At 46.8% G+C, this 16,332-nt stretch overlaps 1 protein-coding gene across 1 annotated transcript in view; it reads left to right on the forward strand.

The window, feature by feature from the left end:
* Positions 1–11,798, forward strand: part of ITGB5 (integrin subunit beta 5) — a 171,266-nt gene extending 159,468 nt beyond the window's left edge. Inside the window, exons 11-15 of the mRNA XM_088457747.1 lie at positions 4,725–4,947; positions 5,714–5,814; positions 7,093–7,212; positions 10,042–10,208; positions 10,805–11,798. Coding sequence (XP_088313873.1) covers positions 4,725–4,947; positions 5,714–5,814; positions 7,093–7,212; positions 10,042–10,208; positions 10,805–10,927 — 734 coding nt within the window. The 3' untranslated portion in view covers positions 10,928–11,798. The remainder of the gene's footprint in view (positions 1–4,724; positions 4,948–5,713; positions 5,815–7,092; positions 7,213–10,041; positions 10,209–10,804) is intronic.
* The last annotated feature ends 4,534 nt before the right edge of the window (positions 11,799–16,332 follow it).

Genomic DNA, 16,332 nt, shown 5'->3' on the forward strand with positions numbered 1-16,332 from the left:
TGTCCTCATCACTGTACATGATCATAATACACATCTATTACACTGTATACAGACATAGGTCACTACACCCCCAACATGTCCTGACCACTGTACATGACCATAATACACATCTATTACACTGTATACAGACATAGGACACTACACCCCCAACATGTACTGACCACTGTACATGATCATACTACATCTATTACATTCTATACAGACATAGGACACTACACCCCCAACATGTCCTGACCACTGTACATGATCATAATACACATCTATTACACTGTATACAGACATAGGACACTACAGCCAACATGTCCTGACCACTGTACATGACCATAATACACATCTATTACACTGTATACAGACATAGGACACTACACCCCCAACATGTCCTGACCACTGTACATGATCATACTACATCTATTACATTCTATACAGACATAGGACACTACACCCCCAACATGTCCTCATCTCTGTACATGACCATAATACACATCTATTACACCGTATACAGACATAGGACACTACACCCCCAACATGACCTGACCACTGTACATGATCATAATACACATCTATTACACTGTATACAGACATAGGACACTACACCCCCAACATGTCCTGACCACTGTACATGACCATAATACACTGTACATGATCATAATACACATCTATTACATTGTATACAGACATAGGACACTACACCCCCAACATGTCCTCATCACTGTACATGATCATAATACACATCTATTACACTGTATACAGACATAGGACACTACACCCCCAACATGTCCTGACCACTGTACATGACCATAATACACATCTATTACACTGTATACAGACATAGGACACTACACCCCCAACATGTCCTGACCACTGTACATGACCATAATACACATCTATTACACTGTATACAGACATAGGACACTACACCCCCAACATGACCTGACCACTGTACATGACCATAATACACAAATATTACACCATATACAGACATAGGACACTACACCCCAACATGACCTGACCACTGTACATGATCATAATACACATCTATTACACTGTATACAGACATAGGACACTACACCCCCAACATGTCCTGACCACTGTACATGATCATAATACACATCTATTACACTGTATACAGACATAGGACACTACACCCCCAACATGTCCTGACCACTGTACATGATCATAATACACATCTATTACACTGTATACAGACATAGGACACTACAGCCAACATGTCCTGACCACTGTACATGACCATAATACACATCTATTACACTGTATACAGACATAGGACACTACACCCCCAACATGTCCTGACCACTGTACATGATCATACTACATCTATTACATTCTATACAGACATAGGACACTACACCCCCAACATGTCCTCATCTCTGTACATGACCATAATACACATCTATTACACCGTATACAGACATAGGACACTACACCCCCAACATGTCCTGACCACTGTACATGACCATAATACACATCTATTACACTGTATACAGACATAGGACACTACACCCCCAACATGTCCTGACCCCTGTACATGATCATAATACACATCTATTACACTATATACAGACATAGGACACTACACCCCCAACATGACCTGACCCCTGTACATGACCACAATACACATCTATTACACTGTATACAGACATAGGACACTACACCCCCAACATGTCCTGACCACTGTACATGACCATAATACACATCTATTACACTGTATACAGACATAGGACACTACACCCCCAACATGTCCTGACCCCTGTACATGATCATAATACACATCTATTACACTGTATACAGACATAGGACACTACACCCCCAACATGACCTGACCCCTGTACATGACCATAATACACATCTATTACACTGTATACAGACATAGGACACTACAGCCAACATGTCCTGACCGCTGTACATGACTATAATACACATCTATTACACCGTATACAGACATAGGACACTACACCCCCAACATGTCCTGACCCCTGTACATGACCATAATACACATCTATTACACTGTATACAGACATAGGACACTACACCCCCAACATGACCTGACCACTGTACATTACTATAATACACATCTATTACACTGTATACAGACATAGGACACTACACCCCCTACATGTCCTCATCTCTGTACATGATCATAATACACATCTATTACACCGTATACAGACATAGGACACTACACCCCCAACATGTCCTGACCGCTGTACATGACCATAATACACATCTATTACACTGTATACAGACATAGGACACTACACCCCCAACATGTCCTGACCACTGTACATGATCATAATACACATCTATTACACTGTATACAGACATAGGACACTACACCCCCAACATGACCTGACCACTGTACATGATCATAATACACATCTATTACACTGTATACAGACATAGGACACTACACCCCCAACATGTCCTGACCGCTGTACATGACTATAATACACTGTACATGATCATAATACACATCTATTACACTGTATACAGACATAGGACACTACACCCCCAACATGTCCTGACCACTGTACATGACCATAATACACATCTATTACACTGTATACAGACATAGGACACTACACCCCAACATGACCTGACCACTGTACATGACCATAATACACATCTATTACACTGTATACAGACATAGGACACTACACCCCCAACATGTCCTGACCACTGTACATGATCATACTACATCTATTACATTCTATACAGACATAGGACTCTACACCCCCTACATGTCCTCATCTCTGTACATGATCATAATACACATCTATTATACTCTATACAGACATAGGACACTACACCCCCTACATGTCCTCATCTCTGTACATGATCATAATACACATCTATTACACTGTATACAGACATAGGACACTACATCCCCAACATGTCCTGACCACTGTACATGATCATAATACACATCTATTATACTCTATACAGACATAGGACACTACACCCCCAACATGACCTGACCACTGTACATGACCATAATACACATCTATTACACTGTATACAGACATAGGACACTACACCCCCAACATGTCCTGACCACTGTACATTACTATAATACACATCTATTACACTGTATACAGACATAGGACACTACACCCCCAACATGACCTGACCGCTGTACATGACTATAATACACTGTACATGATCATAATACACATCTATTACACTGTATACAGACATAGGACACTACACCCCCAACATGTCCTGACCACTGTACATGATCATAATACACATCTATTACACTGTATACAGACATAGGACACTACACCCCCAACATGACCTGACCGCTGTACATGACTATAATACACTGTACATGATCATAATACACATCTATTACACTGTATACAGACATAGGACACTACACCCCCAACATGTCCTGACCACTGTACATGATCATAATACACATCTATTACACTGTATACAGACATAGGACACTACACCCCCAACATGTCCTGACCACTGTACATGATCATAATACAACATTGTTTCAGTCTGTGGTCGGTGTACAGGGGTTTGGGATGTTTCTATCCTTAGTTTGCTTCTTTGTAGGGTGTGTGTGATTGCACAGTATAGAGCGGGTGTGTTTGGTCTCCTATTATGTTACTTCTCTCTGTACAGAGTTCACAGAGGGTCAGATATTGTTCTGCAGTGTTTGCACATTGATAGAAAGTTCTTGTTTGTGCATCAGATAATTACTTTGCATTAACTGCGGTTTAATTGTCTGGAGTGGATGAAATGTTATGTTCACTTCTTTAGAGATTCGCACAGATTTGTCATTAAATCAACTGTAATTGGGCCTGACTCAGGATGCAGTGAGCGTATACAACCGTGACGCTGACATTTGGTAATTCTGCAGGAGGAGTCTGTAGGGAAAAGACTCCTCCAGGCAGCGTCTGCGATCCGCGTGCTGCGCCCGAAGACACACGTCACCGGATCACGTTGCGTTAGCAAAAGTAATCGCACATCAGAGTAAGCTTACCCAGAATGGGCAATGGAACTGCTCAGCCGTGGGGTCAGGAAGTGACGCTGGCCTCGACACCCCCCCCCCCCCCCCCATTTCTGGGAACGCGGGCTGGCTGGCTCCACCCACTCCCTGCCCACAAACAGCGCTGCGGCTTTAGCGTCTGCAGCTCTGTCCATTGGCGGTCGCCCGACTGCGACTTTATTCAAATGCCAATACAAAATCATTCCCTGGTGTACATCCGTGCTTCTGAATATGTAGGGACTGAGACCCCCGCTGTCAGCGCCCATAGACATTGTAATACCGATTGGGCTGTCTGCAGGCGCTACCAATGGACGCACCACTGAAACAGCCCTTTGGCAGGCGCAGTTTCTCCGCACGTGTATGACCTCCTATGTTATCGGTCGAACGTCTGTGTGAACAACCACTTTCAACGCCCTGGAACGCCCAATACATCGTCACTACACTTCTACCTGCGTGCGCCTGAAATTACAACTGCGACTCTGCACGGACGCGATCGAGATGCATGCGCTGTGCGACTTAGGACGCAGGCCAAATGGCAATAATCAGCAGTGTGTACATCTAGATATCACGTTCCCATGGGACTTAATAAGGATACTGCTCCCAGGGGCACCGGAGGACGGAGTCTCTGGCTGCGCGGTGTAACGTTCTCATGGCGCCGATGGTGCAGGACACACTGAGTGATGGGGTCTGTTATGTTTTGCAGGTCACGGAGAGTGTGACTGTGGTGAGTGCAAGTGTCACGCAGGATACATTGGGGACAACTGTAACTGCACCACAGAGACCAGCAGCTGCATGTCCAGCGACGGGCAGATGTGCAGCGGGCGAGGGACCTGCGTCTGCGGCCGCTGCCAGTGTACTGAGCCAGGAGCGTTTGGGGAGACCTGTGAGAAGTGCCCCACGTGCCCCGATGCCTGTGTGACCAAAAGGTAATCTCCTGCCAGTGTAAATGCCGCCCGCCCTATAGGACAGACTCTGGATATCGCTCCCAGGAATGGGTTTTTTTTGGGTACATAACTCTTGTCGGTGACCTGCCCTGTGCGATGTTTAGTAAGCACTCCACTTTTATATTTTTAATGATAATTTGGCCACTTGGGGGTGCTGTTCCATTGTCCTTTCAATACTCGATAATAGACCTTGTTGGGGTAAGCAGGGGTCACACTAATACTAATAACACTGATGTCCAATAGATCTCTGCAGTAATTGAACATCTGAATATTAAAGAATAAACATAAATTTAGATTGGGCATTTGTGAACCTGTCCCGCTGGTAACGCTGTAAGTAAGGCCATGGCGCCAATAACCATAGGATGTTCACTTTCATTTTAAACTGTAATAGAAAGATGGCGATGTGTGCTCTGTCGTTTTATCGTTGTTATTTATAAGTAACCACGAGGGTTCCGTGACGCAGTACAAGGAATAAATATGACTATAAGTTCTAGAAGTATACACTAATGTGCAATTGGTTTCATTATGTAGAGAAGGGGGGATGGTCTAGGTTGTAGGAGCTTACAATCTATTACTGTGCGAATTCGGTGCGTTATCTCTATAATACAGGTCATGTGCGATATATTTGCAGAACTGACGTTTTTCCTGGTCAGCGACTAAAACGCAGATTGCGGGTTCTTTTTCAAGCACCTTTTATTTATTTTCGTTTTATTTATATAATATATATATATATATATTTACGTTGCAGGGACTGCATCGAGTGCCGCCTGTACCAGACCGGGCGCCTTGCCGATAACAAGACCTGCCAGATGCTGTGCAAGGATGAGATCCTCACCGTGGACGTGCTCGGTAAATTGTCCGCATTCTGTAATCCTCCGGGCCTGGTGCCCCTGTTCTGTGTCTGCACCTAGCGATGGCACCTAGTTGGCAGCATTACAGTTTCCAAGCTGTTATTATTTTGCTGCCGGATGTTGACATCAGAGGTGGTTCCGTGAGGAACATAGAAATACAATTTTAACGTTTATTATCTATGGCCGGCAGTGTGGCCTCTATGTGATGGGCCTCTTTTTATATGGAGGCCTGGGGCTGTAGTCCCATCCGCCCCATTGTTAGTCTGGCCCTGGCAATACATAAATAAGATGCCCAGTTTAGCACCAATCTTTATTACAGTACATGTGACAGTCAGCGTTCATTCACGTGACCAGCAGGGGGAGCTCGGCGGTAATGAGCAGCGAAGCCTCTGCCGCAGCTTCCCACATATAGCCGTAATCCTTTCCCAGTCACTGGGGTTTATACAACGTGTGATTACCCAGAGACTAAACCCGTCACATAGCGTAGATGTATATCTGACGTCCGGCAGTAGGGATCAATAAGTATACTGCCCTTCCCCCTACAGACTGAGCCGTATTCGGGGGTGACTGTGGTGGTCCACGTGACCCATGTTTTGTGCTGCGTTCTCTGGCTTGCTTTCCTCCCCGCATCCCGAGTTCAGCTGGTCCTAATCGACTCCATATGTCCTAACAGGAAGCGCCTGGAATGTGCAGGACTCCCAGTATCCCCTCAGCTCAGCACTGATTATCTTGCAATACCCCCCCCCCCCCACCCCATTTATTTCTCCTGGAATCCTCGGAGCTGTAAGGAAATCGCTGAGATGTTTTGCTGATGTGTAGAGTTCGGCGCCCAGCTGGGACGCTCCATCACATGTTCCATAAACGCAGATGAAGGCCAGAGCCTGTCGCACACAAGCTGGAGGCAGCCGGCTTGTGTGCGTGAGAATGCAAACACACTCTCTGTCACATCACTGAGGCATGAGGTGATTCGTGCCTCATGCCTCGGTGGTAGTGCTTACCTTCTAGTGCATTGTTGGTAATCGAATGAAATAAGTTGTAACAAGAAAACGACTGATGACCTATTGTCCCTGAGCCCTGCAGTGATTTGTCAGCGGATTACCAGGCCATCTCTGTGGCCGTAGGCCGCCATTATTCTATTATGTGTCGCTGACAGACCGCCGCCCCTGTGAGAGGAGCGAATCACACAAGAACCGCTCCTACTAGGTCCTCAGTGCATCCCCCAAATAATCCAGTAATTAAACTTCGATTCAATGTATTTTGCTTTATGTCCCCCCAGACACTGACAAACCAGAGGCCGTTCTGTGCGTCTACAAGACGGAGAACGAATGTGTTATGCGCTTTACGTACTCGGAGGAGGCCAATGGGAAATCCATTCTGGTCGCGCTTAAAGAGCCAGGTATGTGACATGTTGCTCTGTGTGTTTACTTGATGTAGAAATTATAGTAGTGATCAGATAAGGACATAGGCCCTGATTCAGAGCCGGACGCTCTGACCAGAGCGCTCGCTCTGAATCAGGGCCCTCCTCCATTAAAATGGAGCGTCCTCCTGGACGCTCGTATAGCTGCGGGTCACCACCCACAGCATATACGAGCGTGCAAAAAGATGGTCGCGATGGTCTTGACCATCGCGACCATCGGACTTGCGAGGGAAACCCTGCGGTCGGGTTTCCCAGCCGCAAGGCCAGGAGTGATTTTTGCTCTATCAGAGCCAAAATCACTCCCACTGACATCACTAGTGATGTCAGTGGGGCCGGCTTCAGACGGTAGGCGTTCCCATGGGAACGTCTCCATCTGGCTGGCACGCCCACCAAAGGGGGCGTGCTGTCAATCAACATCGACAGCACGCCCCCTTTGGTGCGAGACCCCGAGCGATGGAAAGCCCGTCGCTCGCCGGGTCTCGCGCATGTGCACGATGGAGCTCCCTCCGTCGCGCGCATGCGCAGTGGGGAACATCGACCCACTTGCAAGCGTACTGCCGCTCGCGAGTGGGTCTGAATGACCCCCATAGTAATAATAATAGTAGAAATAAGTTTTATATAATTTGTTATTGTAATAGCGCCTACAATACTACACAGCGATGATTCCGTAATTCCCTCAGTCCCTGCCCCAGTGATGTTTGCAATCTATATTCCCAACCACACAGAAGCTAATTATCCCACCAGTATTTGGGAGGAACGTGTGACCCCAGTGCTGCGAGGCATTAATGCTACCACTCTGCCACCGTGTTACCCAACTTGATATGATAGTAAATTACAATTGGGCCACTAGAGGTACAGTTCTATTGCAGGATGATAGATTTACTCTGCGGCACATGTGGCAGAATTTCAGGACTGACTCCATGTATAATGTAGGTTACCGAACAATAAAAATATCGCTAGAAGTACAGTAGTTTAGTCGCTCTACGGGCCGTATTCAATTAGGTGCAAAAAGCCGTTTTCGGCAAAAAAGTTTCACTGGTGATGTCATTTCGCCAGCGGAAACTTATCCCCGTATTCAGTTGTGGAGACTTTTCACCGGTGAGGAAACTCAATGCAATGTACCCGGTGGAAAAGTTTCACCTATGAATAGCAGTCGAAAAAAAGTGCAGCATTGCGGTTTTGGGGTGCAACGGTGGGGAAACTACCCTGCACCCTTAGGACAGGTCCCCAAAGGTAATCTGCGACAACAAAATCTAAAGAACACCTCAAAAAATGACTTTGAAAAAGGGGGCGAATAAGTACAAAGTTGGGGTACAAACTTAAAAACTAACAAAATAGACTTTAGGGATGTCTACAAGTATGGGGGAGGTGGGGTTTTTATTACAGGTAATTGCTCAAGGTGCGTTTTTCACGTTTTTTAAAACCTCCCTTTTGCAATTTTTAACCATGCTAGCACCCATTTTCATGTACCCCAAATTTACTGGGACTAGTTATTTTCACCAAAAAACTCCTAAATGTTATTCTTCACCATTTATGCAAAGACGCTAATTAGCAGCTAATGAGAGAGCATTTAAGTACCCCAAATACCTTCAGCAGGGCTATTCGGGGGCATCTACACTGATCCCTAATGTTAGTGCATCTATTGGGGGGTGTCAGGCTGATTTCCCCAAATCTGACAGCACTTTTCGCCTGTTTGAGTTTCGCCGGGACGAGTTTTCGCGTCCTTTGGATTGAATACGGTGAATAGTGGGGGCGTGCCCACTAAGTTTCCATGGCTAAAACACGCGAAGTCGACAAAGTGCGGCATGCGAAAAAGTATCGCGGGTGCAAAACTAATTGAATAAGTTGGATCTTTATTGGTAAAAGCTTGTGTATCCAGGATATCTGGGTATAATGGTTTTTGTTTAAAAGGACTTGTAATGATCAATAATAAAGCAGACTACAGATACACTATTACAGTATTATATTAGTTTCTTACATATGCAGAACGTAAAAGGAGATTCACACCTCCCTCACCTCATGTACTGCTGGGTATAAAGACCTACCTCCCCTTATATAGTGCCGGGAGAGTGGCCCCTTCCTCCCCTCGTCTAGTGCCGGAGGAGTCCCACCTACCTCCCCTCATGTAGTGCCCGGGTATTCACGCCTATCTCCCCAGAAGTCGCCCTTTCCTCCCCTTGGGTAGTGTCGGAAGTGGCCCCTCCCTCCCCTCGCGTAGTGCCCGGGTATTCACGCCTATCTCCCTGGGAATGGCTCCCTTCCTCCCCTTGGGTAGTGTCGGAAGTGGCCCCTCCCTCCCCTCGCGTAGTGCCCGGGTATTCACGCCTATCTCCCTGGGAATGGCTCCCTTCCTCCCCTCGCGCAGTGCCGGAGGACTGGCCCCCTTCCTCCCCTCGCGCAGTGCCGGAGGACTGGCCCCCTTCCTCCCCTCGCGCAGTGCCGGAGGAGTGGCCCCCTTCCTCCCCTCGCGCAGTGCCGGAGGAGTGGCCCCCTTCCTCCCCTCGCGCAGTGCCGGAGGAGTGGCCCCCTTCCTCCCCTCGCGCAGTGCCGGAGGAGTGGCCCCCTTCCTCCCCTCGCGCAGTGCCGGAGGAGTGGCCCCCTTCCTCCCCTCGCGTAGTGCCCAGGTATTCACGCCCATCTCCCTGGGAGTGGCGCATTCCCTCCCCTCGGGTAGTGTCGGAGGATTGGCCCCTTCCCTCCCCTCCCCTCAGATAGTGTCGGGGGAGTGGCCCTTTCAGCCGGAGGCGTGCTTCTGTGTTACATCGATTTTAATTATTCTATCTTGAAATACTTCTCGTTTTTCTCCAGAATGTGGCAGTGCCCCCGATGCCAAGACCGTCCTTCTGGCCGTGGTGGGCAGTATTCTCCTGATCGGCCTTGTCCTCCTGGCCGTCTGGAAGCTGCTCGTCACCATCCACGATCGTCGGGAGTTTGCAAGATTTCAGAGTGAGCGCTCCAGAGCTAAGTATGAAATGGTGAGTGACGTGGACACATTGCGCGGAATGACCTCTGGGCCCTGGTGATGATGATGATGATGATGATGATACAAGCAGGATAGTATTCGGGCGGGGAACGTGCTCTCTGTACATCCGCTCACGTGGCATTCGGCAATGCTCAGCGACCGCGAGGCTTTAGTGTGCTGCAAGGAAGCCGTTATGCAATGCGTGCTGATTTACGCGGCAGTGCTGCACGTGCCTGATGCTGGGGGGGGGGGGGCAGACATTGGCGCAGTCCTGTATCGATCCTTTGCATCAGCATCTATTGTTTTTAATTGTTTAAAAATCATGAGAGTAGTACTGATCTTTTTCCAGGATCCATATCCTTTTCAGGCATGCACAAAGGTCGGGAAAGAGCCGCTGGGGAACAGGAAAAACATCAACTGCCAGCATTGGAATCCCAAAAATGTCACTCTGTATCGGACATAAAGACGGATCTTTCCGATGTCCGTGCCCACACTGGTGTGCTTTACAAAGCAGATTGCGGCACATCCATTAATACCTGATGTTGGGAAGGACAAGACGGATAATGGAGAACCAGTCTCTGTACTAATACTTGTTTTTGATGATTGTAGGCATCGAACCCGCTGTACCGGCAGCCGATCTCCACCCACAACGTTGATGAAGTGTACAGCATGATGGGGAAGTCCTACAACGGAACGTCGAATGGCTTCAGGCTGGTCGGGGATAAAGAGTGAGAAGGCGGGACACAGGCAAGCGTCGCGTTGCTCTAACCTACATTGGAGTTGGCGTATTCGGCGGTTTGGGGGATTTGTCATGCCGGGGCTTATTTGCACATTTATACACTCCTGCTGGGCAGTTCACTTGGTGCAGCTTGATCGCTGACTCTGGGACTTCCTGCTGGATCTAGGCCTGATCTACCTGTCTGGTACTAGAGATCTAGCCTCTTCAACTGGTGGGAACTGGGCTTCCGATCCCGGGATCCTCTGCGGATGAAGAATGTAAAGCATAGATCAGGCCACCTAACTAAACAGAGGCCGTACTGATTTTAAGCACAACCGAATCTTTGAGACTATTGGCAAAAAGTGCCTTTTTGTTTTATTCAATTTAGAGAAATAGTTTTATATTTTTATCTAGGTCGTGTCCATTAAATCGGAACAATGCACAATTCAAAGGAATATAAATTTCGGGGGTTCATCCCTACTCCTGGAAAATGGGCGATACCTCAACTATTGCTCCAGAAAAGTGCTATAACTGGTAGAAAGGGGACACGCTTTGGAGAACAACCTTCCCCCGTTACACTGTTGTGGTGTTTTTTGTTTTTTATAAATGCAATATTAAGTAGTCAAAGGATGAATTCTGAACACAATTGTAATTCCAGGACCTTGTGTAATATAGAAGAGGGACACTTTGGGAGAAGACGTGGTACGCTTTTGAAACTTTTTTATTTTTTAAATTCCCTGCCGTCCTGACTAACCCAGATCCCTGAGGACCGTCCTGGGTAGGAGCTGTAACCAATTTTTAGTAAAAGAGAATATATTTGGATAAAATGTATTTTGCTGCAATCATTGTAATAACCATAAATTAATAAAGGAAAATGGTCCCTTTTTTTCTGAGCGGTTGGAGCCTCTCGCACACAAACCAATGCAGAATAGTCGCTGGGCAGAAAGTCACCCTGGTCATATGCGTCTCATGCCATAGCTGTCTCCGTTCACTGCTGTGGTGTTACTCAGTTTCACTAAATTACACGTATCACTAGAATTTGCAAACGGCCAGCTGTAGTTGTACAGTACCACAAACACTATCCATGTGGATCCAATTAGCGCTCAATTAACAGATGATTATGCGGTGTGGGTATGCATATGCATAAATTGCGTTTTGTATAAAAAAATATATATATTTACATACACTAATGTAACTGCTGCCCTGATGGTATTAGTATGTTACCATAGTGCCATCATGTTTAAGGAATCATACGAGTCAATAAGAGTTTGAAATCATGTGTTATTGGTAGTTTCCTCTTCTGGTAGAGTAGAGCGCCCTCTAGTGTGCCAACTTATATTTGATAAAAAAATTTCCGCCCAGGTTTCTAAATCGGGGAATCCAAATCTATATATTTATTACCAGGTATTTATATAGCGCACACATATTCCGCAGCGCTTTGCAGAGAATATTCGGCCATTCACATCCGTCCCTGCCCCAGTGGATCTTGCAATCTATATTCCCTACCACATGCTCACACACATACACACTAGGGGTAATTTTGTTAGGAGCCAATTAACCTACCTGTATATTTTTGGAGTGTGGGAGTAAACCTGAGTACCCGGGGGAAACCCACGCAAGCACAGGGAGAATATACAAACTCCACACTGTTAGGGCCGTAGTGGGTATCGAACCAACGACCTCAGTGCCGTGAGGCAGTAATGCTACCATTACACCATCTGTGCTGCCCACAGGTTGAAAGGTTAAACTGACTACACAATATTGGGTCTCAATCAGGAATAGTGACGGATACATATGACCGTATATAATATTGGGTCTGTACATGCAGGAATAATGATGGATACATTTTACAGGATTTAGCTATTGCTAACAGGCTCGTTACACCTGCTCCAGTAGTTCCAAGTGAGACTGAACCAGTTAATGTGTAACAAGCCTGTGACCATGCATCATTACTTGCTGCCTGTTACTGTGCCAGCAGCCTGTTACTGTAGTGACATCCAGACCAACGCCCCAGGTCTGAGCTCCTGTATACAGGGTTTGTGTCCTTCAGCAGGATTGGGGTACACAATGTTTTGGGGTTTTTTTCTCACGGGAGGAGGGGGGGTTTGGGGTAGTTGGTTGGTAGTTCAACTCTATCAAATTTATTTATCCCCCAGGTCGCCCTTGTCCAGCAATAAATGTCTTGTATGTGTTTATAGCACCAGTCATTTCTGCACACCCCACCCAAACGTTAGTAATTACGGTCCTGCCCTTATTGTGTCAGACGTGTAATCTCCTGTGGCAGTTTATTATCTCGCTCCACCTAACTCTTAAAGGGAAAGTGTAGTCTAGACTCTGATAAAGGGAAAGTGTAGTCTAGACTCTGATAAAGGGAAAGTGTAGTCTAGACTCTGATAAAGGGAAAGTGTAGTCTAGACTCTGATAAAGGGAAAGTGTAGTCTAGACTCTGTAAGAAGTTTTTTTTTCTGTCCCTTGATCACACAGGGAACATTAGGGCAAAGGCAGCCGCCTGTACTTGGGACGCTTGTAGTTTATTTTTCCTTTTTACGGATATTGTTGGATTGAATTGGAATGTGTATGTGACTATCCCTGTTACACGTCAGTCAGCTGTTTCAGGTGTACAAGGTGCAGGGGCCCTTAAATAGAGGCAACATTCTGCATCCTTTGGGCTCTGGCACCTCAAGTGGCCCATATACTGCCCAATCACACACCTGTGGTGCCCCCCGGCCCACCCATCTAACCCTCTGCCGTTATCTAGTACAGACTAAACGCACCCGTCACGGTCACGTATTGCACATGGCAGATAATGTACAATAATTTGCAGTTGATCTCACTATGGCAGTGGTGGGGAACCTTTTTTTCTGCAGAGGGCCATTTTGATATATATATAATAATATTCGCAGGCCACGCCCCCTCCATATATCATCACGTGGGGTGAGACCACAATCGCCGGTGATTACAGCAATGCCCGGAACATCCTGAGGATGCTCCAAGGAACTGTAAGGGCAGCGGTACGACCGTCTGAAGCATCCTAAGGATGCTCCAGGAGGCACTGCTGCATAGATTCTGGTAGCAGTGTGACATTCTAGGCACCCAGCTAGCCAGAGGAGGCTAGCAGGAAAAAGCTCAGAGGGCCAGACCAAATGATTCCGGGGCCTTAGGTTCCCCATCCCTGCACTATGGGGAGGAGTTTTGCTGTAGCCTGGATCTGCCAGCCCTACAGTGAAACCAATGGCAGGTTTCTACTTCTTCCTGGTGGGCTATACTCCGTATAAATATTGGTGGTGGGGGAATACGTGGCTCCTGTTCGTCCCTTTGTCAAGATGAAACCAGTGACAAAGGCCCCCGAAGACGGACGGAACGGCCACTGCATCCATTATGGTATTAGATTACAACTACATTATTTGTGACCATTGGCGAGTGCCCTTTTATTGTGTATTTTGTAATCTGGACCACTCGCGTGAGATCCACAAAGCTCCAAGCAGTTGCCTGTAGCTACGATCAGATGTTCTCAGCCCATAAACAACAAACCTGTCATCTAATTCTCCCTCTGTGCGGCTGGTTTCTTGGTTCTAAACAAGAATTCATCTGCCTCTGTGCAGCTCCCAGCTGCCGCCTCCTGTACTAAACAAGCGGGTGCTGCGTCTGGCTGGTATAAGACCTATATACAGAGGGATACCCCGGGAAAGACAGCGGATATAGCTCCGGCACCCCATTTCTTATATCAGTCCCTAGATCACACAGAACAAGACACAACAGCAAACTATACCATTATTTTACAGGGAAAGCAGGATAAATAAATCGGAGGGGCACAGCAGCCGCTTACAGGAGGCTCAACCTAATTCAATAGGAAAAGTAACAGACAAATCCCTCAAGTTTACAGCCAACAGAGGAGGAAACGGGAAGAGGAAACGCAAAGGGGAAGGAAAAAGACATCAGACAAATAAAAAAAAATAAAAAAAAATGTAGAAAATCACTAAATTCTGAGCAACATATTGGCAAAAAGGCTCAAAACCAAAATCAGCGATGTAGGGGACGACAGTGACAACCAATACAACATAACAAAAATGAAGCATAAACCTCAGAAGTTAGAGCACAAAACTTTGTACCCATGGCAACATGACCATAAACAAAGCGAGAAAACGGGTACATTTCACATGACAACCAGCAAGTAGAACTGCTGGTTGTCATGCCCCTATTTGAGCGTGTGACACTGGGAAGTTGTATCGCACCAGAATGCCTTTGATAGTCGGCACAGATTTAAGGCTCCCTGTGCTATACTCAGTGAAGCAGCCTCCTCCATGTGTCACAGTAGAAATGGGGTCTTTTCTTTGAAAGCTTTATTTTAATCTGTGAACGTAGCGCTGATGTGACCTCCCTCCCAATAAGCTCCAGTTTTCACTCATCTCATGATTTCTGCATGACTTGCAGTGTCAGTACCTGGGGCGCTGAGGAGTATTACACATAATTGAGGAATCTGTACACAGTACTTGTCTTTTTGTAAGGGAATAGCAAACAGACCTTGAAGATAAGACAGAGTCATAGTGTTGTCTGCAACTTAAGCTGGGTACACACTAGCAGGACTAATCAGCCCACCGTCCTGACACTTGGTAAGTGCGTACGCACTTACCAATCATCGACCTGATGCGTCTTGATTAACATCAAAACTGGGCAGGCATTTACTTGTGCCCGTCCAGGTGCGCTGTCCGTTACCGGGAGCCTCTGCAGCAAGTGTATTGGGCATCGGCTGTGCTGCACTTTTGCAATTGTGGCCGTGTCCAGGGAGATTGGCTGCAGTCCCATGGACTTTACGTTTCTTAATAATATTGGTGACTGTAGTCACAGGAACATCCGGCTGCTTGAAGATGGTCATACAGCCTTTATCATGCTGGCCTATAATATTCTTTCTACTGTAGGTTCCTTTAGGGTCCACAGTTGACCTTGGGGTATAGGTGATGCCGTAGGCATCGGGCACCATGCAGTTAATTTCTTTCCTCCCAGGATGCACTAGTCCCTCTCCATACCCCGCCTCCCAGCCAGGGCATCACTCAGTTTAGTGTGGTGCCCCGGCCGGAGAGGTTGGGGAGCACCGGGCTTGCAGGGGGGCTATCAGAAGAGCCCCATAAGATTTAAAAGATACCGCTGACTGGAGTCAGTGGGATTGAGCGGACGGCCCTGACAGTCCAGCGGACGTCAGGACAGCTGCTCCTACACCCCCAGGAGTCGCGTCCCGGCACAGAGCCACGAGTCTCACACACATATATATATGTGTTATACTTAACTATATAATCAGTAGGTCACAAGGCTTTAGGCTTGAACAAGGCTGCTAGGTTTTATTTCAAAGTGGGACTACATGTACAGCATAACTTAAAGAGTTAGTCAGGAGTTAAGCAGGAGGAAGACAGGAGGACGACATTTT

Source organism: Taudactylus pleione, unplaced genomic scaffold (assembly GCF_031769625.1).
Source record: "Taudactylus pleione unplaced genomic scaffold, aTauple2 ptg000781l, whole genome shotgun sequence".
In the NCBI taxonomy this organism is placed as follows: Eukaryota; Metazoa; Chordata; class Amphibia; order Anura; family Myobatrachidae; genus Taudactylus; species Taudactylus pleione.